The sequence below is a fragment of the Triticum urartu genome, chromosome 5A, assembly GCF_056163025.1.
Source record: "Triticum urartu cultivar PI428250 chromosome 5A, HENAU_Tu73, whole genome shotgun sequence".
NCBI lineage: Eukaryota > Viridiplantae > Streptophyta > Magnoliopsida > Poales > Poaceae > Triticum > Triticum urartu.
In genome coordinates, this window is record NC_141877.1 from 399,317,430 (window position 1) to 399,344,702 (window position 27,273).

The following is a 27,273-nucleotide window of genomic DNA, read 5'->3' on the forward strand; positions in this document are numbered from 1 at the left end:
ATGCCACAAATATTTTCAGCATTTATGGAAATGTTTTAACATTTCTTTTAGATACCAAACAAATGTCAGAAATAGAAAAAGAAAACAAGAGATAAGAAAACACTTACCTGGCGCTTACCTGGTGGCCCAACAAGACCGGCCCAGCTAGGCCCAACCCACCACCGCACCTCGCTGTCGTCTTCCTCCCCAGACAGAAGGACGAGCGCGTGCTCGCCGCGCGCTGGCCATGCGCCTCACCAGCTCCTGCTTGCCGCTCCCCGTCGACGCCCTGGCCATCTACGGAGACGCCATGCAAGCCCCGACCCCCTCTCACTCCCTCTCGCTCCCCCCATCCTCTGTCTCGCTCTCCCCCTCTGTCCCGAGCGCTGCCGTCGCCGCCGACAAACACCACCGCGGCCACTGCCTTCCCCTCGCCTCTCCGACGTGCCCCAGAGCTCCGCCTCACCGCCTGCTACGTCCTCAACGAGCCAGGTGACCCGGGAAGCTCTGCATCGACGCCACCGTCTTTGTTTCCATCGTCGGCCGCCGGAGATTCGCCTCGCCGCCCCGCTCGTTCCGACACCTCCCCGGCCCCGCCGTCTGCACCGGAAGAATTGACGTGATCCACTGAATCGCTCCCCTCCGCCTTTTTCTTCACGCACGCCCCGTAGCCGCTGCCCCGCGAGCACCCGAAGCCGCCGTCCACCATGGCCGGCGAGCTTCGTGCCCCTGAGCCCCTCCGCTCCTGCTAGCTGCTCCGGCGGGCTCCTGTTGCCCTTTAGGTGCTGTCTAGCACCTCCGTTTGCTCGCCCTCGAGCTGCAGCCCTGCGCCCATGGAACCCGAGCCCCGCCGCCGCTTGACCTCATCGCCGAGCCCAACTCCGGCAACCCCAGGGCCTCCCTCTACCTCCGTTGGATGCGGCCGAGTGCCAGCTTTCCAACGGGACCACCCGCGGCCCAAGCAGCCTCCTATAGGTGAAACCCAAGCCACTCCGGTGCACACCCGCCGCGGATTTGGTCGCCGGCGTTCACACGCCGGTGGTGATGACGTGGCACCGTCATTAGGGACTAATTACCAACTTAATTACCCCCTGACCCACTGACACACGGGCCCCACACCCTTAGTTAACCATAGTTTAAATTCCTGTTAGTTTTAACTAATCACAGTGGCCCCACAAGCCAGAGTTGACCTTGCTGATGTGGCAGTTGACCAGACCCACCTGTCTGTGGCACTACGTGTCTCAGGGTCACTGACCAGTGGGTCCCACTGGTCAGGTTTGACCTGGACCGTGCCCTGTTGACTTGCTGACGTCACATCGACGTCATGCTGACGTAGTAAATGCTTTTCTAGTTTTTCTTATTCGGAAATGATTTAGGAATTCCAGAAAATAGTTAAAACTTCTAAAATTCATAGTAATTCAACCCTAACTCCAAATCAAATAAATTATATATGAAAAATTATCAGAAAAATGCAAGGAATCCATTTATGCCAGTTTCATGCATGAAAAACCAACTTATACTTGCTGTATAAGTGAAAATGTAATAATGGCATGTTATATACTTAATTTGGGGTTTGCATATGAACCCTTGGTTCATATGGACTCCAAACAAATTGATGCTAGATGCATTAGGGCAAATCATAGCATCTTTGAAATGTCATCTTCATGCATCATATTGTTGCATATGGTTGTTTATTGATTGCCGGCACCGTCCCCTCTCGATAGGTTCTACTCCGAAAGGTGTCCCGAGTACCTGTCTGAGGAGCAGTGCTTCTTCGTGGATCTATCAGGCAAGCAACCCCCTTGAGCATTTCGATAAATCCCACTCTCTCGCTCCTGCTCCTTATACTACATTAGGACAACAACGATTCAAACTGCTACTTTCTGCTGCGGTAGCTGAACCCATTCCTCTGCATGACCTGTCATTGCCACAGTAAATAGTTGGAACATACTAGCATGAGTAGGAGTTGCTTGATCCTTGATGTGCCTGCTCATCCATGCTTGTTTTCTTTATGCCAGCTATGCTTAGAGTTGTGTTAGGTCTGATTCATCGGGAATGAATCGGAGTGGTGAACATGTCCTACTGATAAAGGCTAAGTGTGTGAACACGTTTTGGTAAAGGTAGCGATGAGAGGCCATGTAGGAGTACATGGTGGGTTGTCTCATTGGAACCGTCCCTAAGCACTGAGTTCTGTGTATGTTATCCAAGTCCAGTTACTACCACACATTGGGTTCCGGTCATCCGGCCCCTCTCGGCTTATTAATCCACTTGATCTCTGTCCAGGAGTTGCAACTAGTTTCTGGCGTTTGTAGGTAGTGCTACTTGTCTACCAGGTGGTGTCCGACGGGACGAACTTGGGACAGACTAGGCACCATGGCACGGTGTACCAAGTGACACCCGGATGGTGGGCTTGGGAACCCTGCACACATCGTTTGGGGCCGTACTGGAGACTTCGGCCGGAACTCCTTGCGGATGGAACTCGAATAGGAGATAAACCTGGACGAGAGACTTGTGTGGTTAGTCAGGTCGTGGCCGACACCCTCGCCCGGCTTCCGCTTGAAGGTTGCCGAGGTACATGACGTGTACAGGGCTATAAGTGGCGAGAGCGTGTGTGAAGAAGTACACCCCTGTAGGGTCAATATTATCTATTCGAATAGCCGTTTTCCTCGGATATGGAAACTTGGAGGACTTATGTAGTACATAGACAACTTGAAGTGGATACTCTAAAATCCGCAAGATAAGCGTGAGTGCTATGGATGGCCTTCTCGTAGGGAGACGGGAACGGATCCATAGTGGAGTATTGTTATGGTGAATATGTGGACTCGAGTGCGTCTTCTCACCTCAAAGAAGTTTCTGATACTCGTAGTATAGTTTAGCCACTGAGTCAAGCTGGCTTGCTGCTGTTAAACTCCACCACCCCCATTGTTGATAATGTTGCATATGCAGATAGTTCTGATGTAAGACTTGTTGAGTACCTTTGTACTCACGTTTGCTTATTTATGTTTTGCAGTTGGTTACACTAGTGGCTTCGACGAGTAGCTTGTATCCCAACTACGATCTTGTACCCTTGGGAGGGTCGTGTTTAGTCAGGCTTCTTAGTCTTTTCCTTTTGTAGTTGTCTGTACTCAGACATGTAATGCTTCCGTTGCTTGTATGCTCCGAATGATGGGTCATGAGACCCCTGTTTGTATTGAATGCTATGTGGCTCTTCTGGGCCTTTATCTATATGAGTTTGGGTTATGTTGTGATGCCATGTTGTACAGCACATACTTGCATGTTATGCGTACGTGTAACCGTGTATTGCTATGTGTGGGATCTGACAACCTAGTTGTTTACCTCTGATAGCCTCTCTTATGGGGAAATGTAGTCTTGTGCTTCCATGAGCCATAGTAGTCCGCTATAGCCCGGTTCACCGGAGTCCTGCTAGCCCAGCACTACTGCTCCGAAACATTTGACTGGCCGGCATGTGATTCACTTCGTTCCTATGTCTATCCCTTCGAGGATATGTCACGCGGTGACATCCGGAGTCCTGCCTAGCCTGCTACAGCCCGGGTTCCCGGAGTCCTGTTAGCCCAGTGCTACAGCCCGAATTCATACGGTTGACCGACATACTCGTGGTTGATTCATGTATGCATGTCCCTGTAAGTTAGTGCCACTTTGGGTTCACGACTAGTCATGTCGGCCCGGGTTCTCTGTCATATGGATGCTAGCAACACTATCATATACGTGAGCCAAAAGGTGCAAACGGTCCCGGGCCAGGTAAGGTGGCACCCGTGGGAATACTGTGCGTGAGGCCGCGAAGTGATATGAAGTGTTACATGCTAGATTGGTGTGACTTAGGATCGGGGTCCCGACAATCATGCATCAAAACTACTTTTGACCAAATAAATTTGACATGCAAGCTCAAGAACAGGGTCACCTAAGTAGCAAAAATTTGCAATGAATAAAGCACTAGAACAAAAACTAATTGGACCAATGGAGGAGTCACATACCAAGGAACAATCTCCTCAAGCAGTTTTGTGAGAGGTGCTTTGAGCAAGGAGATTGAAAATGGCACCAATATGAGCTAGAACTCGTGCTTGAGCTGGATATTCGTGTTTGGGGGAGGAAGAAGGAGTGTGTGGGTGAAAGGATAAGTGGAGGAGGGCCACCGTGGGCCCACGAGGCAGGGGGCGCGCCCAGGGGGGTAGGGCGCGCCCTCCACCGTCGTGGGCAGGTGGTTGACCCCCGTGCTGTGTTCTCAGTGCCAAATATTCTCAAATATTCCAGAAAAAATCATATTTAAATTTCAAGGCATTTGGAGAACTTTTATTTCAGGGTATTTTTATATTGCATGGATAATTCAGATAACAGACATAAAATACTATTTTTATTTTATTTAATATAAATAACAGAAAGTAAAAGTAGGGTACAAAAGGTTGTGCCTTCTAGTTTCATCCATCTCATGCTCATCAAAAGGAATCCACTAACAAGGTTGATCAAGTCTTGTTAACGAACTCGTTCTGAATAACATGGAACCGAAGAAATTTCGAATAACACTATGTTACCTCAACGGGGATATGCACATCCCCAATAATAAGAATATCATATTTCTTCTTGACAGTAGGAAGAGGAAATTCAAAACCTCCAAATATAATCGATGGAATTTTTCCAATAGAGTTGATACTATGAACTTGAGGTTGTTTCATCGAAAAGTGTACCGTATGCTCATTACCATTAACATGAAAAGTGACATTGCCTTTAGTGCAATCAATAACAGCCCCTGCAGTATTCAAAAAGGGTCTTCCAAGAATAATAGACATACTATCGTCCTCGGGTATATCAAGAATAACAAAGTCCATTAAAATAGTAACGTTTGCAACTACAACAGGCACATCCTCACAAATACCAACAGGTATAGCAGTTGATTTATCAGCCATTTGCAAAGATATTTCAGTAGGTGTCAACTTATTCAAATCAAGTCTACGATATAAAGAGAGAGGCATAACACTAACACCGGCTCCAAGATCACATAAAGCAGTTTTAACATAGTTTCTTTTAATAGAGCATGTTATAGTTGGTACACCGGGATCTCCAAGTTTCTTTGGTATTCCACCCTTAAAAGTATAATTGGCAAGCATGGTGGAAATTTCAGCTTCCGGTATCTTTCTCTTATTTGTGACAATATATTTCATATACTTAGCATAAGGATTCATTTTGAGCATATCAGTTAATCGCATACGGAAAAAGATAGGTCTAATCATTTCAGCAAAGCGCTCAAAATCCTCATCATCCTTTTTCTTGGATGGTTTGGGAGGAAAAGGCATGGGTTTCTGAACCCATGGTTCTCTTTCTTTACCGTGTTTCCTAGCAACAAAGTATTTCTTATCATAACATTGATTCTTTGATTGTGGGTTATCAAGATCAACAGCAGGTTTAATTTCTACATCATTATCATTACTAGGTTGAGCCTCATCATGAACATTATCATTGACATTATTACTAGTTTCAGGTTCATTACCAGCTTGAGTTTCAGCATCAGAAATAGAAATATCATTTGGATTCTCAGGTGGTTCAATAACAGGTTCACTAGAAGCATGCAAAGTCCTATCATTTTTCTTTTTCTTCCTTTTAGAGGGACTAGGTGCATCTATATTATTTCTCTGAGAATCTTGCTCAATTCTCTTAGGGTGGCCTTCAGGATACAAAGGTTCCTGAGTCATTTTACCAGTTCTAGTAGCCACTCTAACAACATTATCATTATCCTTACTATTCAATTCATTGAGCAAATCATTTTGAGCTTTAAGTACTTGTTCTACTTGAGTGGTAACCATAGAAGCATGTTTACTAATAAGTTTAAGTTCACCTTTGACATTAGCCATATAATCACCCAAGTGTTCAAGCATATTTGAATTGTATTTCAATTGTCTACCAAAATAAGCATTAAAGTCTTCTTGCTTAGCCATAAATTTGTCAAACTCATCTAAGCATGGGCTAGCAAACTTAGTAAATGGGATTTCAGCTTTATCATATCTATAGAGAGAATTTACCTTTACTACCTGTGTCGGGTTATCAAGACCATGAGTTTCTTCAATAGGTAAAGGATTAAGATCATATGTTTCTTCAACAGGCGGTAAATTAAGACCATGTATTTCTTCAATAGGAGGTAAATTCTTAACATCTTCAGCTTTAATACCTTTTTCTTTCATAAATTTCTTTGTCTCTTGCATATCTTCAGGACTGAGAAACAGAATACCCCTCTTCTTCGGAGTTGGTTGAGGAATAGGCTCAGGAATTGGCTCCGGAGGTGTCCACTTATTTTCATTTGTCAACATATTATTCAATAGAATTTCAGCTTCATCCGGTGTTCTTTCCCTGAAAACAGAACCAGCACAACTATCCAGGTAATCTCTGGAGGCATCGGTTAGTCCATTATAAACGATATCAAGTATTTAATTTTTCTTAAGAGGATGATCAGGCAAAGCATTAAGTAATTGGAGAAGCGTCCCCCAAGCTTGTGGGAGACTCTCTTCTTTAATTTGCACAAAATTATATATATATATATACATATCCCTTAAAGCAGCTTGTTTCTTATGAGCAGGGAAATATTTAGTAGAGAAGTAATAAATCATATCCTGGGGACTACGCACACAACCAGGATCAAGAGAATTAAACCATATCTTAGCATCACCCTTTAAGGAGAACGGAAATATTTTAAGGATATAAAAGTAGCGAGTTCTCTCATCATTAGTGAACAGGGTGGCTATATCATTTAATTTAGTAAGATGTGCCACAATAGTTTCATATTCATAGCCATGAAAAGGATCAGATTCACTCAAAGTAATTATATCAGGATCGACAGAGAATTCATAATCCTTATCGGTAACACAAATAGGTGAAGTAGCAAAAGTAGGGTCAGGTTTCATTCTAGCATTTAGAGATTGCTTATTCCATTTAGCTAATAACCTCTTAAGTTCGTATCTATCCTTGCAAGCTAAAATAGCTAAAGAAGCTTCTTGATCAGAAACATAACCCTCAGGAATAACAAGTGATTCTTCATCATCACTTTCATCAGTATTATCAGATTCAATATTTTCAATCTCTCTACCCCTAGCAAGTTGTTCATCAAGAAAATCACCAAGTGGCATGGTAGTATCAAGCATAGAAGTAGTTTCATCATAAGTATCATGCATAGCGGAAGTGGCATCATCAATAACATGCGACATATCAGAACGAATAGCAGAAGCAGTTTTAGGTGTCGCAAGCTTACTCAAAACAGAAGGTGAATCAAGTGCAGAGCTAGATGGCAGTTCCTTACCTCCCCTCCTAGTTGAGGGATAAATCTTGGTTCTTGGATCTTTCAAGTTCTTCATAATGATAAGCAGATATAAATCCCAAGTGACTCAAAGAATAGAGCTATGCTCCCCAGCAACGGCGCCAGAAAATAGTCTTGATAACCCACAAGTATAGGGTATCGCAATAGTTTTCGAGGGTAAAGTATTCAACCCGAATTTATTGATTCGACACAAGGGGAGCCAAAGAATACTCTCAAGTATTAGCAACTGAGTTTTCAATTCAACCACACCTGGAAACTTAATATCTGCAGCAAAGTATTTAGTAGCAAAGTAATATGATAGTAGTGGTAACGATAGCAAAAGGTAACAGTAGTAAAAGTAGTGTTTTTGGTATTTTGTAGTGATGATAGCAATAGCAACGGGAAAGTAAATAAGCGAAGAACAATATATGGAAAGCTCGTAGGCAATGGATCAGTGATGGAGAATTATGTCGGATGCGGTTCATCATGTAACAGTCATAACCTAGGGTGACACAGAACTAGCTCCAGTTCATTGATATAATGTAGGCATGTATTCCGAACATAGTCATACGTGCTTATGGAAAAGAACTTGCATGCCATCTTTTGTCCTACCCTCCCGTGGCAGCGGGGTCCTTATGGAAACTAAGGGATATTAAGGCCTCCTTTTAATAGAGTACCGGAACAAAGCATTAACAAATAGTGAATACACGAACTCCTCAAACTACGGTCATCACCGGTAAGTATCCCGATTAGTGTCACTTCGGGGTTAACGGATCATAACACATAATAGGTGACTATAGACTTGCAAGATAGGATCAAGAACACTCATATATTGATGAAAACATAATAGGTTCAGATCTAAAATCATGGCACTCGGGCCCTAGTGACAAGCATTAAGCATAGCAAAGTCATAGCAACAACAATCTCAGAACATCGTGGAGAGGTGGTGGGCCCCCTGGCCTTCATCTTTTGCAGGTATTTTTTATATTTTCCAAAAAGTTGCTCCGTGAAGTTTCAGGTCATTCCGAGAACGTTTGTTTCTACACATAAATAACACCATGGTAATTCTGTTGAAAACAACGTCAGTCCGGGTTAGTTCCATTCAAATCATGCAAGTTAGAGTCCAAAACAAGGGCAAAAGTGTTTGGAAAAGTAGATACGTTGGAGACGTATCACCAGCTCATGTTCAAAATGACATCTGAGGCAGAAAGATAATTTAAAAGGATCAATTGATGTTTGTGCACATTCGCTCACATGTTGAATCAATAGGATCAAAATAACGGTGTCAAAGGATACTAATGAATATCGCTAGGCATATGAGAAGCATCCATAATGCAAGCAGACAAGTATTTGCAGAGCAATAGTTTGAAGAGGATTCTCGAAAGATCGAATAGTATTTTCGAGTACCTTATGAAGCATACGAACAATTGGGGATGAACAGATACTCGATAAGTGCGAGGAATTATCCGTAGGGGGTATTCATGCGGTAAAGGACTGCAAGGCAGTAAACCCAAAGGATTCTCGGGACAACGGAGAGTATTTGAGGGCATCTTGTAATAACAAGAGCAACGGGAAATGATTGCATGAATGGCAAATGTGTGTAGCTTTCCATATGGGTTGACGGTGGAAGGAAATCGCAAATGCGAAGGCACAAAGTCTCGAGAGAACATCGTAGAGTAACTTCAGAATCTTCTGGTGCAGCAGGCGATCATCTGTAATAAGGGGCTCTCCGGGAGAAAGTTGTTACGAGAACCTAATGTTAGATTTTTAGAAAATCATTTAACCCGAATAGAAGAGAGATTAGAATCCCAGAGTATAGACGAGGAATAAAAGATCCTAATACCACCCAATGGCGACGTGGGCCCATGGGCCACACAGCCATGTTAGTAAAAGTTTTGCAATGTCTAAACTCGACTTTGGCCAAGGAGTGTGGAAGGGGGATTCCCACAGGCAGTCGGCTCTGATACCAACTTGTGACGCACCCGATTCAATCGTACACTAATCATACACGCAAACGTGTACGATCAAGATCAGGGACTCACGGGAAGATATCACAACACAACTCTACAAATAAAATAAGTCATACAAGCATCATATTACAAGCCAGGGGCCTCGAGGGCTTGAATACAAGAGCTCGATCACAGACGAGTCGGCGGAAGCAACAATATCTGAGTACAGACATAAGTTAAACAAGTTTGCCTTAAGAAGGCTAGCACAAATTGGGATACAAATCGAAAGAGGCGCATGCCTCCTGCCTGGGATCCTCCTAAACTACTCCTGGTCGTCGTCAGCGGCCTGCACATAGTAGGAGGCACCTCCAGTGTAGAAGGAGTCGTCGTCAACGATGGCGTCTTGCTCCTGGACTCCAACGTATGCTCGCAGCAATCGGGTATAGAAAAGGGGAAAAGGGGGAGCAAAGCAACCATGAGTACTCATCCAAAGTACTCGCAAGCAAGGAACTACACTACATATGTATGCATTGGTATCAAATGGAAAAGGGGTAACATATGTGGACTGAACTGCAGAATGCCGGAATAAGAGGGGGATAGCTAGCCCTGTCGAAGACTACGCTTCTGGTAACCTCCATCTTGCAGCAGAAGAAGAGAGTAGATGGTAAGTTCACCAAGTAACATCGCATAGCATAATCCTAACCGATGATCCTCTCCTCGTCGCCCTGTTAGAGAGCGATCACCGGGTTGTATCTGGCACTAGGAAGGGTGTATTTTATTAAGTATCCGGTTCTAGTTGTCATAAGGTCAAGGTACAACTCCAAGTCGTCCTGTTACCGAAGATCACGGCTATTCGAATAAATTAACTTCCCTGCAGGGGTGCACCACATTTCCCAACACGCTCGATCCCCTTTGTCCGGACACACTTTTCTGGCTCGTGCCCGGCCTCGGAAGACCAACACGTCGCAGCCCCACCTAGGCACAACAGGGAGGTCAGCACGCCGGTCTAAATCCTATGGCGCAGGGGTATGGGCCCATCGCCCATTGCACACCTGCATGTTGCGTACATGACCGGTGAGCAGACCTAGCCTCCCTTATACAAGAGCGGGCATTCCAGTCCAACCCGGCACGCGCCGCTCAGTCGCTGACGTCACGAAGGCTTCGGCTGATACCACAACGTCGAGTGCCCATAACTGTTCCCGCGTAGTTGGTTAGTGCGTATATGCCAGTAGCCAGACTCAGATCAAATACCCATATCTCGTTAAGCGTGTTATTTTGAAATAACCACGAACGCCGACCAGGGCCAGGCCCACCTCTCACCTAGGTGGTCTCCGCCTGCCCTGTCGCTCCGCCTCAAAGTAACAGTCGGGGCCGTCGGGAACCTAGGCCCACCACTACCTGGGTGGAACCACCTGCCCCTCCAGCCCCCAACATCGGAATCACTTGCGGGTACTCAACGAGCCGACCCGACTTTAGTCATAAGATGTATAGTATGTGTGTATAGTATATACCCGTGATCAACACCCGACGTGATCACGACCCGATAGTATAGCATGTCAGACAGACAAGAATGTAGGGCCACTGATGATAAACTAGCATCCTATACTAAGCATTTAGGATTGCAGGTAAGGTAACAACGGTAGTAGCAAGGACATGCTATGCATCAAAATAGGATTAACGGAAAGCAGTAACATGGTACACTACTCTAATGCAAGCAGTAGAGAGAAGAATAGGCGATATCTGGTGATCAAGGGGGGCTTGCCTGGTTGCTCTGGCAAGAAGGAAGGGTTGTCAACAGCGTAGTCGATCGGGGCACCAGCAGCGGCGCCAATCTCGTAGTCTATCGGAGAGAAGAGGGGGAAGAAACAATGAATATAATGCAAACAGATGCATAGCGATGTATGACATGACAAGTAGCGGTGCTAGGGGTGCCCTAACGCGGTATGAGGTGATACCGGTGAAGGAGGGAAACATCCGGGAAAATATCCCCGGTGTTTCGCATTTTCGGACAGATGAAACAAAGGGGAAAAGTTGCGTGTTCGCTATGCTAGGGATGCGTGGCGGACGAACGGGGATGCTTGTCCGGATCTGTCTCGTCGTTTTGAGCATCTTTCCTGTACAAAGTTTTTCCATCCGAGCTACGGTTTATTTTATATTAATTTTAAAAGATTTTTATTATTTTCTGAATTTAATTTAATTCAAAAATAAAAGTGAAATACTAGGTGCACCCAGCTCTGGATACATAGGAGTGTACCAGAGGGGCTGACATGTGGGTCCAGAGGGTCCCAGTTGACCAGTCGAACTTTGACTGGTCAACAGGGTGTGGGGCCCCTGTCATTCACTGTTTTACCAACCAAACAGATTAAATAGACTAATTAGGATATTAGGATGATTATGTGTAGTTAAACCAAATTAATTAAGTTAATTATTGACTTAATTAATTAATATTTATTTTCATACTCCATTTCGTTTAACCCAGGGCGGGCCCCATCTGTCATTGGCCCCAGCAGGGCAGCGAAGATGTCGGACACGCACGGAACCACAGCAGAGAACCGGCGGCCGGCCAACAGGGGCGTCGACGGGCGCAGGCGAGCGGTAGTGGGGGAACACGGCGGAGCCGACAAGCAACGGCAACGGGCGCAGCCGAGGAGCCAGGCTGACGAATGGGGAGAGCATAGAGGGTCGCGGGGTTATGCGGCGATGACGGAGCGGGGCGATGAAGGTGCGGCTCAACACCGGAGGTGGGGCGCGACGCGAAAAGGGGCTTCCGGCGAGCGCGACAGCGGAGGGTGTTGCGGTCGTGGAGCCGAAGCAGGGGAGGCCGCAGACGACCGGTGACCGTGGCGGCAGGGAGCGTGGGCACGCGGCGAGGGCGAGGCGCGGTCGGGCACGGAGCGGGGTGCGGTGACGTCCGGGGGCGGGGAAGGAAGGAAAAGGGGTCCTCACCCCCGTTGAAGGCGTACGGGGCGGCGAGGCTCGACGACGACCGTCGATGCAGAGGTCGGGCGAGGTCGAGGAGGCGGTCCGACAGCGTCATGGTTCCGGCGCGGGGGGAGGGGGGCTCCGAGCGGTGGCGGCATCGAGGCCGAGCCCTGGTTCCAGATCAGGGGCGAAGGGGACGAGGCGGCGCGCGGATGGGCGTCAGGGATGAGGTGAGGCAGCGACGACGACGGGGACGGGCACCCTGGGCGCGGGCAGTCATCCAGATCGAGCGAGGGAGGGGGTCATGCGAGAGAGAGAGAGAGAGATAAAGAGAGGGATCGTGGGGTCGAGCGCCCTCTCCTGTGACGATGCTGGAGGGAGAGGGTGGAGATCGTGGGGGAGTGGGTGCGGCAGGGGTAGTGGGCTAGGGTTCCTGGTGAGAGGGGTAAGTAGGTGGAGGGGTGGGCCGGCCTGTGGAGAGGCCGACTGGGCTGGTTGGCTGGGCCGTTTGGCCCAGTTGACTCGGAGGGTTGTTTCTCTTTTTTATGTTTATTTCTCTTTTCTGTTTAAAAAATGTTTAGCACCTAATTGATTGATTTTTTTAAATATGGAAGGTAGCTCATAAATTGCAGTGCATTAGATCCAAGCACCAAAAAGTAGTTTGGGCGAAATACTATTTCATATTAGATTTAGATTAATTAAAAAGTTATTAAGTAATGTTTTCAGCCACTGTTTGAGGTTGTTTAAGTCACTTATTAACTTTCAACAATGTTTTTTATAGCCTCTGATTTATCTACTATTTATTGAACATTTTAGTTTTAATATTTGAAAACTTTTATTGTTTGCTTGATTTTAAATTTTGAATTTGAATCGGTTTCAAACTAATGCGAGATTAGCAACAATAACCGAGGTGACGTGGCATTGTTAACGTGGGATTACTGTAGCTTAATTATTCGGACGTCACAGGCGGCAGGGTTAGGACCTGTAAGTAAAGGTGCGGTCTCCGGCGAGAAAGACTAGAACAAAGGAGAGGGGCCTGTTCACTTTGGACACAATGCCCTGCCGCCTCTCATCCCCTACTCATCCTTTTAATGGATGTGTTGATTCATCAAACTTGTGTTTGGACTCACCTCCTATATTTATTCTTGAATATTTAGAAAACGATGTAACTGTTGTTTAATTTTAAAATAACTAGCCATGAAAACTTTTTCCTAAAAAAAAGCTCACGTACCGTAGTAAGTGTGCCGGCCCAGGTCACATGAGAAATAAGACTAACTATGGCGCAGATCACGGGACTAATGAAAGGCCCAGATAACAGGATCATCTGAGCACGGGTTCAGAAAAGAAATTTCGTTTCTTTAGTTCCTTTCTCGGTCTTCTTTGTATACTTTTGGTTTTACTTTGCTTTTCTTTTTGTTTCTTTTTTGGTTTTAATTATTTTCTTTTTTAATATGTGTCTAATTTTTTTGCAATACACAATGTATAGTTTTAGCGCACATGTAAAACATTTTTTTGGACATTTTTCATAGACATGATGTACATTTTTTAAAATGCATGTGTTGAACACTTTTTTGAATACATGCTAATATTTTCTAAATCCACATTCCACATTTGTAATAATAATTAACATTTTTAAACTACCCGTACATTAAAAAAATTCATGGACATTTTTTGAAACACGTGAATATTTCCCTAAAATGTCACATACACTTTCATAATTGAAATAAATATTCTTTTAACCTGCTGAAACATTTTTTAATTTGTATAAACAATTTTTAAAATGTCAAAGATATATTTTTGAATCTTTAGAATTTTTCTCTGAAATGCCACGTACATTTTTTAGTGGTATGAAACATTTTTCTTATATTACCCACACATCGTTTTATATTGTAAACACTTTTTAGGAAAATATCACAGATATATTTATGAAAATCATGATTTTTTTTCTCTATAATATAACATACATTTTAATGAATGTATTAAATATTTTTTTGAATTACACAAACGTTTGTTTACATTGTGTAAACATTTTTCAAATGTCACATACATTTTTAAAACACATGACATTTTTTATATGTTACAAACATTTTTGATACACATGATTAACATAGTTTGATACACATTTTTTATTTTCAAATGCATGATTAACATTTTTCCAAATTTTATGTAAATTATGTTTTTTAACCTATATATATTATATTTAGAATATTTAACCATATAAAAATACAAAAAATAATGCAAAAAGTAAAAACAAAAATGTAAAGAAAAACGAGAAAAGATATGGGTGACATCAGCAAGATGTTGTACGTGGTTACTGGGCCGGCCCAGCAACACCTCTCTGCAGGCGTCGTTGCGCTAAGAGGCGCGGTGGGGGCAAACGAGCAACTAGTTGACGAGCGCTCCATCGGAAGCCTCTCAACGATCAGCGCCACTTGGCATGCTCTCAGCCGCCCCTTCACGTGTCATGCTCCGGGCACTCTCTTCGTATTTCGTTTTTTTTTGCACGCATTTTTGGCTTTTTAAACGGTCTTTTTTCTGAATTTTTTCGACATTTTGATTTTCCGCCTGTCTTCCTTAGCTATTGAGCAAAAAAATTGAAAAAGAAAATTGCGCGAAAAAACTCGTTTCTTTGCTTGCTCGAGAGGCATGGTTTTGCTTCCGCTAGAGGCACGGCCGTGCCTCTCAGAAACGGAAAAAAACACATTGTCTGTTTTTTCTTTCTTTCACGAAAGGTACGGTTTTGTTTTCACGAGAGGCATGATTTTGCTTCCGCGAGAGACACAACCATGCCTCTCGGAAACGAAAAAAATTGCGTTTTCTATTTTTTTTGTCTTCCGCGAGAGGCAAGATTTTGCTTCCGCGAGATGTACGGTTGATATTTCGTGGCAGGCACGGCCGTGCCTCTTTCGGAAATGAAAAAACGCATTTTTTCTTTTTTTTTCCTTACGCGAGTGGCACGGTTGAGATTTCGCGACAGGCACGACCATGCCTCTTTCGAAAAGGAAAAAAAATACTCGTTTTCTGTTTTTTTTTCCTTACACGAGAGGTACGGTTTTGCTTTCGCGAGAGACATGGTTGTGATTTCGTGAGAGGCACGGCCGTGCCTTTTTCGGAAAAGGAAAAAATCGTGCTCCCGATTCGGTTTTTTCATGAAAAGAATATTCGTTAAAACCTATCAACATGGGATCTAGTTTTGAAGATCTCGACGCGAGCAATCCAACGGTGAAAACAGTTCAAGATTTGGACGCACGGTTTAAGAGATAAACCTTTTGAATAAACGGATCTACGAAATAGGCAAAACTTCTAAATTAAGACAAGTGACGCACATACAACGCATCATTTGTCACAACCTGGAAAGGTGAGGGTGATCTTTGCGATGAGTACTCCTCAATTAGTGATTTCGGCAAACGAGGCTAGCTCACCAAGAAGGGAGGTCCTATTTGGCGCTTCAGGCGCCAGGGAAGCTCCCTGGCACGCACGCGCCCACACTAGTAGTCCGGCCCATGTAGACATTGCTTTCTTTTTTTGATTCGCTCGACCGCATTTAGCAAAATAAAAGGGAAAAAATTCGCCAAAAACGTTCATGAATTCAAAAAAAATCATGAATTTTGAAACGTTCAGTAACTTGGAAAAAGTTCATCTAATTTAAAGGAATTTTATCCATTCCAAATAATGTTCATCAGTTTTGAAAAAAAGTTCACCGATATTGAAAAGTTAATCGAATTTGAAAATAACAGTCGTCGAATTTGAAAAAAATTCATCAATTTTGTAAAAAAGTTCATGATGTTGAAAACAGTTAATCGATTTTTTTTTAGAAAAATCCTGAATTTGAATAAAAAGTTCATGCATTTAGCAAAAAAAAGAGAAAAACTGAACAAAATAGTTCCAGAAAAGTAAATAAATATTAAAAAGGAAAAAGAATAAAGTTCCGCAAACTGTACAGGATAAAAGGGGAAAACGATGCGAGTCTGCACATGCAATTGAGATGGCCTAGTGTTTAGTACGCTTTGCCCTGAATAAAGAGGCCTCTTGTTTGAACCCCATCGGTGGCATCTTTTTTTGTTTGAATTTAACAGGAATGAAAAAAAATTAAATGGGCTGACCCAGCTCGTGGGAGTTTTTTTTGCTTTAGACGCCCGTTTGCAAAATGGTCTGTAAAGGACTCCTGAAGCGCCAAATAGGAGATGCCCACCAAGTTTCCTCAGTCAATGAGCGGTGTGTCTCAACGAGGCTAGTGTTGCCACGCGACACCACGATAACCGTCGTGCTTTCGTGACGGCGAAAGATTGGTTTACAAGCAAAGCAACAAAGATTTTCTCGCTTTTGTCGAGGAGAGACAGCCGTTTTTCAGCGTAAAACGGTAAAGATCAACCAAACCCTAAGGCTGCTAAAGCTTGACAGAGAAAATGAACAAGAAACAAACATAGATAAAAGGTAGTGTATTTTTATTGAATAGATCAATTGGTGTTTTTTCCTTCAATCGGCCAAGACCCTTATATAAAGGGCACGCAGGACTTGATGTAAGACCAAAATATCAAAACCAAACCGAACAGGATTAATCCCTTGATTCGGTTACAAGTACAGTGCTGTACGTAAAAGTTCTAAATCCAAACTATATTCATTCAGTTTTGCTAAGTACATCTAGATGTGCCATAAATATTACACATCTAAGTTATATGTTATTGATCTTATATTGAGATTCGTGTGAATAACTTTTTTATGCTTGATTCACTCACTTAGATGTGCAATAATTAGAGCACATCTAGATGTACCCTAGACACACCCATATTCATTATACATACATGTTTTGGTCCACAAGGAAAAAAATAAACTAATTTTTTTACCAAATAATGTTCACATACCTCGTGCATAACCACTCATGCGGATGTAGTTTCCCTTGTTACACTTTTCCTCACGAGAAGCTTGCCATCTGAGGCAAGCAAGGATTTGTCCTAGGCAGTAACATGTCACGAGAAGCTTTCCCTCCCGTCCCTCCCCCGTGCGGCGGCGCCGCCCCGCACCGGGGAGCCCCCGCCCTCCTCCTACAGCCTCGCCCCTCCTCCACTCCCCTCTACCGCCGTCGCCCGGGGCGTCACAGGGCAAAGCCCTTGTGGTGGCGGCGGCGGCAGTTTCTCCTCGGATCTCGATCTGGTTGGGAGGCGGCGCTCCTATCTGGCCAGATCGGCGGCGACATGGAAGTGGTGCGGCGGTCGTGGGGGAGGACAGCACCAGCAACGAAGGATCTGGCCTTGACTCATGTCGGGCTAATTCGTTGTGCTACCGATCTCAATCGCCGTCGGCGGGGCACTGCTCCTGGACTTGATCTGCAACACGAGGATGTATGGGGCGCCGGCCCTAGGATTGGTGGTGGTGGCCTTCTTCTTCGTCGGAGTTGGTCGGCCGGCTGGCTGTGCTCGCATGGTCATGCAGTGACCGGCGGCTTGGCCGGTCGACGGCGGCGGAACTTGGCCGGTGGCAGCGGCAAAGTTCTGACTGAATCCCGGGGCGGCGGCCCTGGGGGGTGGAGGCCGGTGAAGCTTGGGCTTCCCGCGGCGGCATGGCGTGGTGCAGTCCCTGTCCAAGGCGGATCTGTGACGGCGATCTGCTATGGATTGGTTCGGATCAGAGACGGCGACGAGCGCGCGGGATCCTTCTCGGCGGTTTTCGCGTCTTGGCGAGGCGGGGTGGGAGCCCTCCTCATAGTCTCCAGTGGTGGCACACTCAGGCAGTGGCCGGTGCGCCAGGGGTCCCACGGTGGCACTGTTGCTGCGGTTGGTCGCCGGATCTAGGCGGCTGGACCTGGGGCTTTGAAGGCGGTCGAGACGGTGCACAGGTTGTTGGGTGGATTTCTTGGGACGGATCTGGGTGAAAACCTGATCTTCGGTCGATGGTCGAAGACGGTGATGACGATGCCCTTATCATCGTTTCCTTCATGAAGGCATCATCGAGGTGAAGCTCCCAACTTCACTCAATACCTCCGGGGGGAAACCCTAGATCGGCTGATCGGATGTTGGCGGCAATCATGTGTCGTAACCCTCTTAGGGGCGGCATTCTTGGAGGTGCACTCGGCTTCGCGGGACCAGCGGACGGCTTTTTTGGTGGAGCGGTGCTTCATCCATACATTGATGGCGATGGATCTGGACGGCATGGCGCAATGCAGATTCGGAGTTCGATGCGGAAGGATGGACTCGTGCAGGAGGACGACGCTGTCCGGCGTCGTGGTGGCGTCGATGGCTGAGAGACCTGGCACGGTAGATGCAACAGTACAGCTCTGAAGATGGACTCGTGGCGGGTGGCTGCGGCGGCCCCATACCCGGCAGGCGCCCTGATTGAGGAGTGCGCCGGACTGGTAGGTGCCCCATACCAGGCAGGCGTCCTGATTGGGACCTCAGGTCTTAGATGTTTAGGTTTGGCTGCGATGTCTGTTTGTTATTAGGCCCAGACTATCAGCGCCCCTTCATCAACTAAATAGATGTAGCGACAGCTGTTGCTTAGACGGTGGCTTCAGTCTTACTGTTGTATGACTTTGTAAAGTCTTGTGAGAATAATTAATAAAGTGGCCACATGCATTGCTCAGATGCAGAGGCCGAGGGTCATCCTCCTTTTCTAAAAAAAAATTAACATGTTAGCTTAATGTATCGTAGAATCATTTCAGGATTGCCCTCGGTAGCCACTAGTCCAGCAAATTCTCCATATATTTGCCCTGATTAAATAGCTTGTTACATCTGACTTGAACCTCAAGCATCTATATCGAACTCTGATCATTACATGGCTTCATAGTCTTTGCAGCCCAAAACTTTAGATTGGCATCTGATTCTTGCTAGGCCTTGTCCATAGATAGTATCGTGGTAGCTCGAAATATCCAGAGTCTGGCTAGGATATGTCCCATGTAGAATCTTGTCCATGCAAATCCCTGCGTTACATTTCTTAAGCAAAGCACCAATTGATTAGCTTGATCAACTAATTAATTTGGTTGATTATACAAACCAGCTAGCCAAATTACACCTTCAACACATGCCTTTCTGTTTTTTGTATTATTGTATTCATCAAAAACATCTCTACTCCTAATCTCTACTCCTAATGTCTTAGTTGGTAGATCGCGTTCCGGGTTTTATTTTCGTCCCACCTCACCCGGTTTTTTTGTACTTCTTTGGTACTTCCTCCCACCTCCCCCTTAGAGAGACGGTTTTTTTCGTCCTTCCTCCTACCTCCCGCTTTTAACGTCTAGCGATGCCTGCGAGCGAGGTCGAAAAAAAGCCTACGAAAGAAAACCAACGAAAAAAACCCACGACCGAGGCAACGCACACCCTCCCTCGGCAAACCCTAGCCGCCGCACGAGAGAAGAGATGAGGGACAGGACGTTGCATCCACACATCTTCGCCGCCGGCCATGCACGGCCGCTCCTCCATGACGACACCAACCGTCCAGAAGCGGAGTCGCCGCCTCGACCCGGGGCCCCCCCGTCCCCGTCGTGATCGGCGCCACGCCCATCCCGAGGCACCACCCGCTTGTTGTCGGCACGCCCGAGCTTGCCAAGAAGTTCGCCGTGCCGCGGAGGGGCTCCTGGGGCCGAGAAGCATAGCGGCGCCGGCGATGCCGGGGTGCTCTTATCACCCAAGGTTGTCAGGCCCATCGCGCTCAACTTCGAGGAGAGGACGCCCGTCAAGGAGCGGCCCTCGCCAGCGCGGAGCTCGGCGTCGGTCAAGAAGAGCACCACCATCATGCCCAGGCTGGTGACACGCGGCTGGAGCTTCGTTGCCGACAGGGCGACCCACCTCCTCCTCCACAGAACAAGATCCCAAAGGGCCGGTTCCACCTGTATGTACTCTGCACACCTGAACTGAACATGTTCTGTCTTGCAGCTTCTGAAGCTGATTTGAACTGAAGCTTAAAGTGTATGTGCAGGAGAAGAGCTCGATGAGTTGCACGGCTCACGCACGATGAGCAGGAGGCCCAGGGAGAAGGAGCCCTCCTTGCTGGTCTCCGGCCGGCGTCGGCAGCACAGCCGCCTCCCCCAAGAGGAGGCCCTCCTTGTCGGCCTCTCCCGTGCTGGTGCCAGGGAAGCTCAATGCTCTCGGCAAGGTAAGTGATCACATTCATATGGGCTCTTCTCTCTGTCAGTTTTTCTATCTGCCTTTTCTTTGAACTGATCCGACGCTGGGAAATTTTATTTTAGGAAACCAGGGAGCAGGCGCAGAATCAATGGCAAGCCGAGTCGACAGGTTACTTCACACATCAGATTGAATCAATGGTGATTTTCTACTGGCACATCTGTGCAAAAAAAATGACAATTGATAGCCTCTCCTTTAGCTATCATACCATGTGTTGTGTCACTAAGTTACGATCTCAGCTGTGGTCTACATATTTTCAGATTACTGAAGTTTATAGTCCTCCAATGCAGTATATGTATGCTTTACAAAATTATCCGAGTATTGCAAAATTGCATGATACATCAAATTGGAGCGTAGCCTACATACTTATGGACTGTGGACTTATGTTGCTTATTTAGAGGCTACCGTACATGGATCTGGTATGATATTGATTGCAGAAATTTCTATACGACTCTTGCGAATTTCAACCTTGTTCTTCTCCATGATTTAGGAAAACTACAACTATTTGGTGCACGATCTAAAATAGCTGCAGGCTAATCCTCCGCTAATGTTCATAATGTTATGCGGTACACAATATGGGTAAAGGAGAGCACATTGCTCTAATGTTTTTGCATATGATATTAAATCAGACATTTTAGTGGATAATATATGGTATTGACTTGGACATTGGTGCTGTGGAACAACCTAGCAGGTATTGGATCTTATAGAATTATAGAGTTGGCAGGGTCTGAAAATCATGGTGTTGGTGTTTCAGCCTATCAAACGCTAACCCGTCTCGCGGTGCGCCACCGCCCGTCGCGGCCGCCCCCGCCACCTCCCGCCGCGGCCGCCGCCCCAGCTCCAGCCGTGGCTGCCGCCCCACCTCCAGCCGCGGCCGCCGCCCTCACGTCCCACCGTGGTCGCTCCCCGCGCCAACGACCCCTTCCCCCGCCGCCGCGCCACGGGTCCACTTCGCCATGAGCTCCAGCGCCGACCATCCCGCCGCTGCTCATGATCCCCTCTTCCATCAGCTCCACTTCACCGGAACCGTAAGTCCACATGAGTATGCGTAGCAGGTTCACCAGATCCTCCTGACATGTTCTTCCTTCTCCAAAAATATTTTCTTTTATGTTTAATTCTTCGTCATATGATCATTTCCTATTACCCCAGTGCAGGCCAGTTTGTGATGTTAGATAGTAGTTGTGTAATATATATGCTAGATAAGGTTTTGTACTCCTGATTCTAATGTTTCGTTCCTCACGCCTGAATTCAGGAAAATCAGCCAAGATACACAACAAACATATCAACCGCAGCTATCTGCTATGTGCACATGTGCGAAAACAAACTTATTAATCCTTTGCCGCAGACAATACTGAAACACTAACACAAACAAGATCCTTCTGAAGGTAGTCTCTGAATGCAAATGATCATGACTTATGAATTTGGAGCCATGGCCCATGTGTAGGCAAGGGCAATGATCCCATTTACTACTTGAGCGGTCCAACAGAGGTATTTCTATTTTTCTATCCTCAGAAGAAAAAAACAGTGAAAAGAAGATAGAGCTCGTTTAGTTTGTTTCTACAAATCTTCGACAACACGTTTATAACAATATCACCAGCCTAAATGCTTGTTACTTACAATATTTTTAATTTAGTTGACCTCTTGAATGCAGATTATTGAAGGTTGTTTCTGAAGTTGTGATTGACTGGAACCAAAGGAAAGTTGGAGACTTTTTTGGTGTCAATTGCTTGGATTAAGTGGGAGTGAAAATGTTCTTTCTGTCTATATCTGGTTCTATTATTGGCAAATTTGTGCCTTCGAGATTGCTGCGAGTGTTTGTGTTCTCGAGCTGAAAATTTAGATTATTACCATGTTTGGTCTCCTGAATATAAATCATGATTCTTTGCATCTCAATTGCAGACCAGCAGACCTTTCCGTCCTCATATTCCCTGGATTCGTTTTCTGCGATCGAGCGCCCGAGCGGTTGCATCTCGACGGCAGGTGCGCGCTCCATTTCAGTAGTTATACTTCAGTCCAGAAGTTTTTTGGGGCTCTCTAACTTTTTTGAGAGGTTTTTCCAGTTCCCTTTACAACCGAGTTAGCTTTATACTATGAGCAGTGAGCAAGTCATGTATAAAGCAAAAACAAAATATTGGTCTGCTATCAAATGGTACATTTATTTGAACTCTAAGGGCAGGTTCAGGGTCTCATGAAGAGGGCATGTGTTTGTATTAGGTGAGATCTGAACTGATTCTGACCAATGTGAAATTAATTTTGTTGTTGATGGATCTGCAATTATTTTTATGTGCACAGAAGTGTCGTAGTTGAGAAGCCTGAGAAGAATATATCACTTAGGTACAGATTCGAGCTAGGGTTTTTCATTTTCTCCTTCCAATCCATTTATCATGCGATAATTTGCCCATAAAAGACATACATGATGGTCGTCGTTGGACAGACTATATTTGTTTACTTCTACGCATAAATTTAAAGTCCTGAACATGTATATTACACATCTCTTGCAGGATATATTAATATTAAACTATGTGTGCGTTCCACTGCATTCATCTATTTAAGGCATGATATTTGTAAGCTTGGTTCAGGCTGCGCCGCATCTATCTATATAATGCACAATATTTCTAATGCACAATATTGTTTTATCGATGTAAAACCCTTGACAAATTATCCATTCCTTTTTCGCAGATCAGAAGGTTTTGCAGTTGACAAGCTTACAGGTTTGAGCACCCCGAACAACGGGGTGGACCCTTTGACCTGTGGGTTCTGCTGGTACCAAGAGAAGGAGGTTCCTTTTAACCTGCAGGAGCTCTACCAATGGCAGCGTGCTTTCCTTGACAATGACGTGGTACTGCACGTATGCAAGATGCAGCGAGTGAAATCGGCGCAAGAGGGCATCTTGCAAGCAGCACCAAATCCTATATTATGGGACCGAGTGAGTATCTCAAAGAAGAAATAATTTTTTTGATGTAGGAATATCTGTAGGCTGATTATGCTTTGATGTATAGATCGCAGTAGCACTTAGGTAAAATATAAGTTCTTAGCCAGTTCAATAGTACTTTTGTTGAACAAAGCTCAATTGACATTACGCTAAAACCTCGAGAATACATGAGGGGACAAGGCAAGTGTTGTTTGTAATGACTTGTGTTATGATATTGCAAAATAGATTAGACGGAAAAGTACATAGCATTGCCATGGAATATTTAATACTTTTAGATCTGCCTGTTCATATGATGGCATCCACAAAATCCTTTCTACCATGTGGGTGTGTTTGTGTCAGAATTGTTTCACGCAAATAGTCAAATTATTTTCTATGTGTATGCTTCTCCTTTTATCAACTTATGAGAAATTATATTAATGGGACATGCTTTATTTGCAAGATATAGATGTCTTAACTTGATAAAAGGATTATATATCGAATGTGTTTGTGCGACTGAAGATGAGGCATGCTTTATTTGAAAATTTATATTGAGTGTGTTTGTGCGACTGGAGATGGAGGATGGCTTGTGCTCTCTCTTGTGCGGTTACCACGGTACTCCGGCCATTATGAAGAGGTGTTGTGGCGGTGGTAATGTGTTCCAACTTGGACGGCGTTGCCCCCATTCTGGTGTACGGAGCTAGAGATGTGTAGTGCTATGGATGAAAGTCATGTGCAGCTTAGGTCTGTGCCGGTGGCGACGCCGCATGTGGGTGCCGTTCCACTCCTTGGAGGCATCGTCGAGGTGTGTCGGCATCTTTCCCCTCACATTGGTGTTTGGTGATTGTCTCCAGGCGAAAGCCTAGGTTCTCATAAATAATGTTCAACAAATTGGAATTCATTTAGCAACCGATTTTTATCTTTCCTTTGAACTCATCTATCTATCTATATCTATCTATCTATATAATCTATATCTATCTATACCTATACTAATTACAGACTCCCTAGAAATCCCCAGGTTAATCAGTAATTAGGAGCCGTTGATCAGGTGGGACCAAATTATTACTGTGTAGATCTCTCATGAATCTCTCCCCAAAAGAAAAAAGATCTTATAGATATTTCTCTCACGACTGAAATTTCTCAATGTCTCATGCGTAGAAAAAGTCTCACTTATCTCTTTCCCACAACCCCATTCAATCTCAGAAAACAATATAAACAATCTCTCACTTATCTCTCTCCAAATAGGGAAAAACTTTCACGTATATCTCTCCGCACGTGTAAAAGAAGTCTCACGTACGCATCTCTCCCACAACCAAACTCAAACAATTTGGAAAAGAAAATCCACCACATGATCCTAATGCATATTTTTTCCTCCTTTAATTAAAGCAATTTCTATCTCTTTTGGGAAAAAAACTAAATCTACTCCACGGTCTCTTCCTCATCAGTACTCCATGATATCTTCCTCCATACTTCATGGACTCTTCCTATTCTCCATCGGGCTTTCCCCACGTGGAAAATAATTCCATCCACGATTTCTTCCTCTTCTCCATGATCTCTCTTTCTGTCTCCGCCAATGAAAAACGAATGCATAGCCTCTCTGAAGCTGAACAAGGTAGGTTTGGAAATTGATTCCTTGTGCTTAAGGAGATTATCAGATCAATCCTCATCAGGATCAGGTTCGTTTTCTTGCTGGTTTACACTTCAATCCGCCGTTAGATTTTCTTTGGTTGTGGGTCTCCCTCTGACACCTATTCTTCATGTTTCCCTGTCATGCTGCTGTCGACGTCCATCAATATTGGTTGTAGATGTGAGTTGTTGCCGCCGTGGAGGCAGATACTTCTGGGCCTCTTCTCTCTCCGACACTGTGTGCACGTGCACATCGCCTTTCTAGTCAGAAAGATTGAACACGTTTATTTCTAGAGGCTATAAAGTTTTTCTTCATCCGAATTGATCTATGGCATTGGAGGACACGTGGTTTCCCAATCCCTGCAAAAAACGATATCTAATAACCTCCTCCTTGACGATCTGCCATGGAGCTTTAAAAAAAGGACTACTATGCTGCTAATAACAAAAATTAAATTGCATTAGGATTCATGAACTACTTATTTTCATCTTATATATGCTGACCTTTTCCTTCTTTCAGTGAAAAATCATGCATGTGTCCTTCGTGTTATATTACTGTATCCTTTCATACACATATAGGCCGTGAACTTAACAAGTCAAGTTTAAAAAGTTCCAACAATTCATGACCATAAAATTTTAATGCAGTTTGTTTAGCACTAAATGCCAGACTAAAAATCATGAGAGGATCTGATGCATCCGTCTGTAGTTTTTACCAGTAGATATGTGGAACATTACTTGCATTTGTGTTTCCTACCATGTTTGGTTACATTCATTGATCCCTGATCCCTTAGGTCTATCGGGAAATGTATACTTCGGCAGATTTCTCAGTTTTAAGTTTTATCCTTGAGCTGGACATCAGGTATCCACCTCTGAAATCACACTTATGGGTTCACCCTTTTTTCACCTGAGGCAGGCAGCCGCGATGGCCACTAGAAAAGTTGGCTCTTGCTTTGGTGTTTGGTGGGCAGCCGCATCCCGCCTCTCCTCCAACCTGAGCTACTGTAGATTACAAGTATATTCTTATGAGAAATTACATCTTTGTTTGATTGAAAAAATTGTTTGTACATTTTTGGGGGAAGTTTTGTATTTCAATTATAAAGCCAGTGTAGGGTCAGGGTGTGCATTTTTTACAATGTGGTTTGGCCAGACCTGTGTCTAGAAAGTGATTTTCCCTTGTAGTACCTTCATGAGATTTTGACTTCTTACCCTAACTCGAATTATGACATTGCAGATGCTGGGTGCAAAACTCCAACAATACTTCCATCTGCAGCAACAAACTCTGGTAGAGTTAACTCACGTCAGCATAAGGCATGAAGCTTTGGAATTTGCAGAAAAAGTACTTACACTAAGAGGTAATTTGCAGTTAAAATATCTCCTTTATTTGGTTTAAGAACATGTTCTGATGTTACTTTTGATTTGTATATAAAATTCTAATAATTCTGCAGCAAGTCTTTCTCGAGGAAATAGGAAAAACTGCAACACTTTTTTTGTCTTTTTGAAGATGCACCATGGACCATAGTGAAAAATATCGCGAACAGATGTATCTAGCATTGAAATGCGCCTAGATACACCCGTTTGAGTGAAAAGTAATATGGATAAGAGGGAGTATCACTTTTTGATGTTGCAGGGCACCATGGTACATGTACGTGTCAAAAACATCAAGTTCAAAACTTCGTGGCATGCTTCCACCCAATGATTAGTCAACATGATATCAAATTTCAAGGTTGGGGAGAATCATAATGGACTACTGTACGTAGATGGACCTTGCTTGTGGCAGCACTATAACTATATGTACATAAATTTGGTTCTGATATATTCATGCTAATTTCCTATAATTATTTCTGGGTGCATTTGGATGCAAGGAACCATTGGTGCGCATATGCTACTGCCACAAAATCAATTTCCCATCTACTTCTTATTTCAGTCACATGAATGGGATCAATGCAAAGTAAGATTGCATTCTTATTCCATTTATTATTGCCCAAATCATTTATCATAGTTTAGACGGCATACTCATCTTGCTTCCAGTTTCCTCGAATGGTCTCTCAATCCATGTACCAGATCATTAGATGGCACGCATGTATGATGTATATACTTTGCCTTTACTCTGCATTTTTATTTGTCCTTTGTTTATGTTTCGATGCCCATATTTCAGCAATTAGCAAGTGCTTCAACATACTAGGAAGAAGTTCTTGTGGTCCGGAGTTGGAAGGATCAATAAAAACAGTAATCAGTGACTTGCTTTCTTTCTGAAAACATATATGAAAGGAGGCTTGTTTGACATATGTTTCGATGCTCATATTGCAGGGTTTAGTGACTGCATCAACATTGTAGGAAGAAGTTCTTGTTTTCTGGAGTTTGAAACATCAGTAGTACGCTTTTGAGATGCTCTTAGACCCTTTTTTTGACAAACACAACAATGTAGCTACTCCATTGAATAACTTACCTTGTGTTGGTATTCATCGTTATAAATAACACTGAGTCTTG

At 44.5% G+C, this 27,273-nt stretch overlaps 1 protein-coding gene across 1 annotated transcript; it reads left to right on the top strand.

The window, feature by feature from the left end:
* The first annotated feature begins 22,350 nt into the window (after window positions 1-22,350).
* On the top strand, window positions 22,351-26,968 carry LOC147971587 (uncharacterized). The gene is made up of 8 exons (XM_087522811.1): window positions 22,351-22,469; window positions 22,548-22,589; window positions 22,935-23,181; window positions 25,700-25,798; window positions 26,018-26,138; window positions 26,414-26,509; window positions 26,649-26,734; window positions 26,942-26,968. Exons 1-8 carry the CDS (start codon window positions 22,444-22,446, stop codon window positions 26,966-26,968), a joined length of 744 nt encoding a protein of 247 aa, XP_087378937.1. The 5' UTR covers window positions 22,351-22,443.
* Window positions 26,969-27,273: the final 305 nt, after the last annotated feature.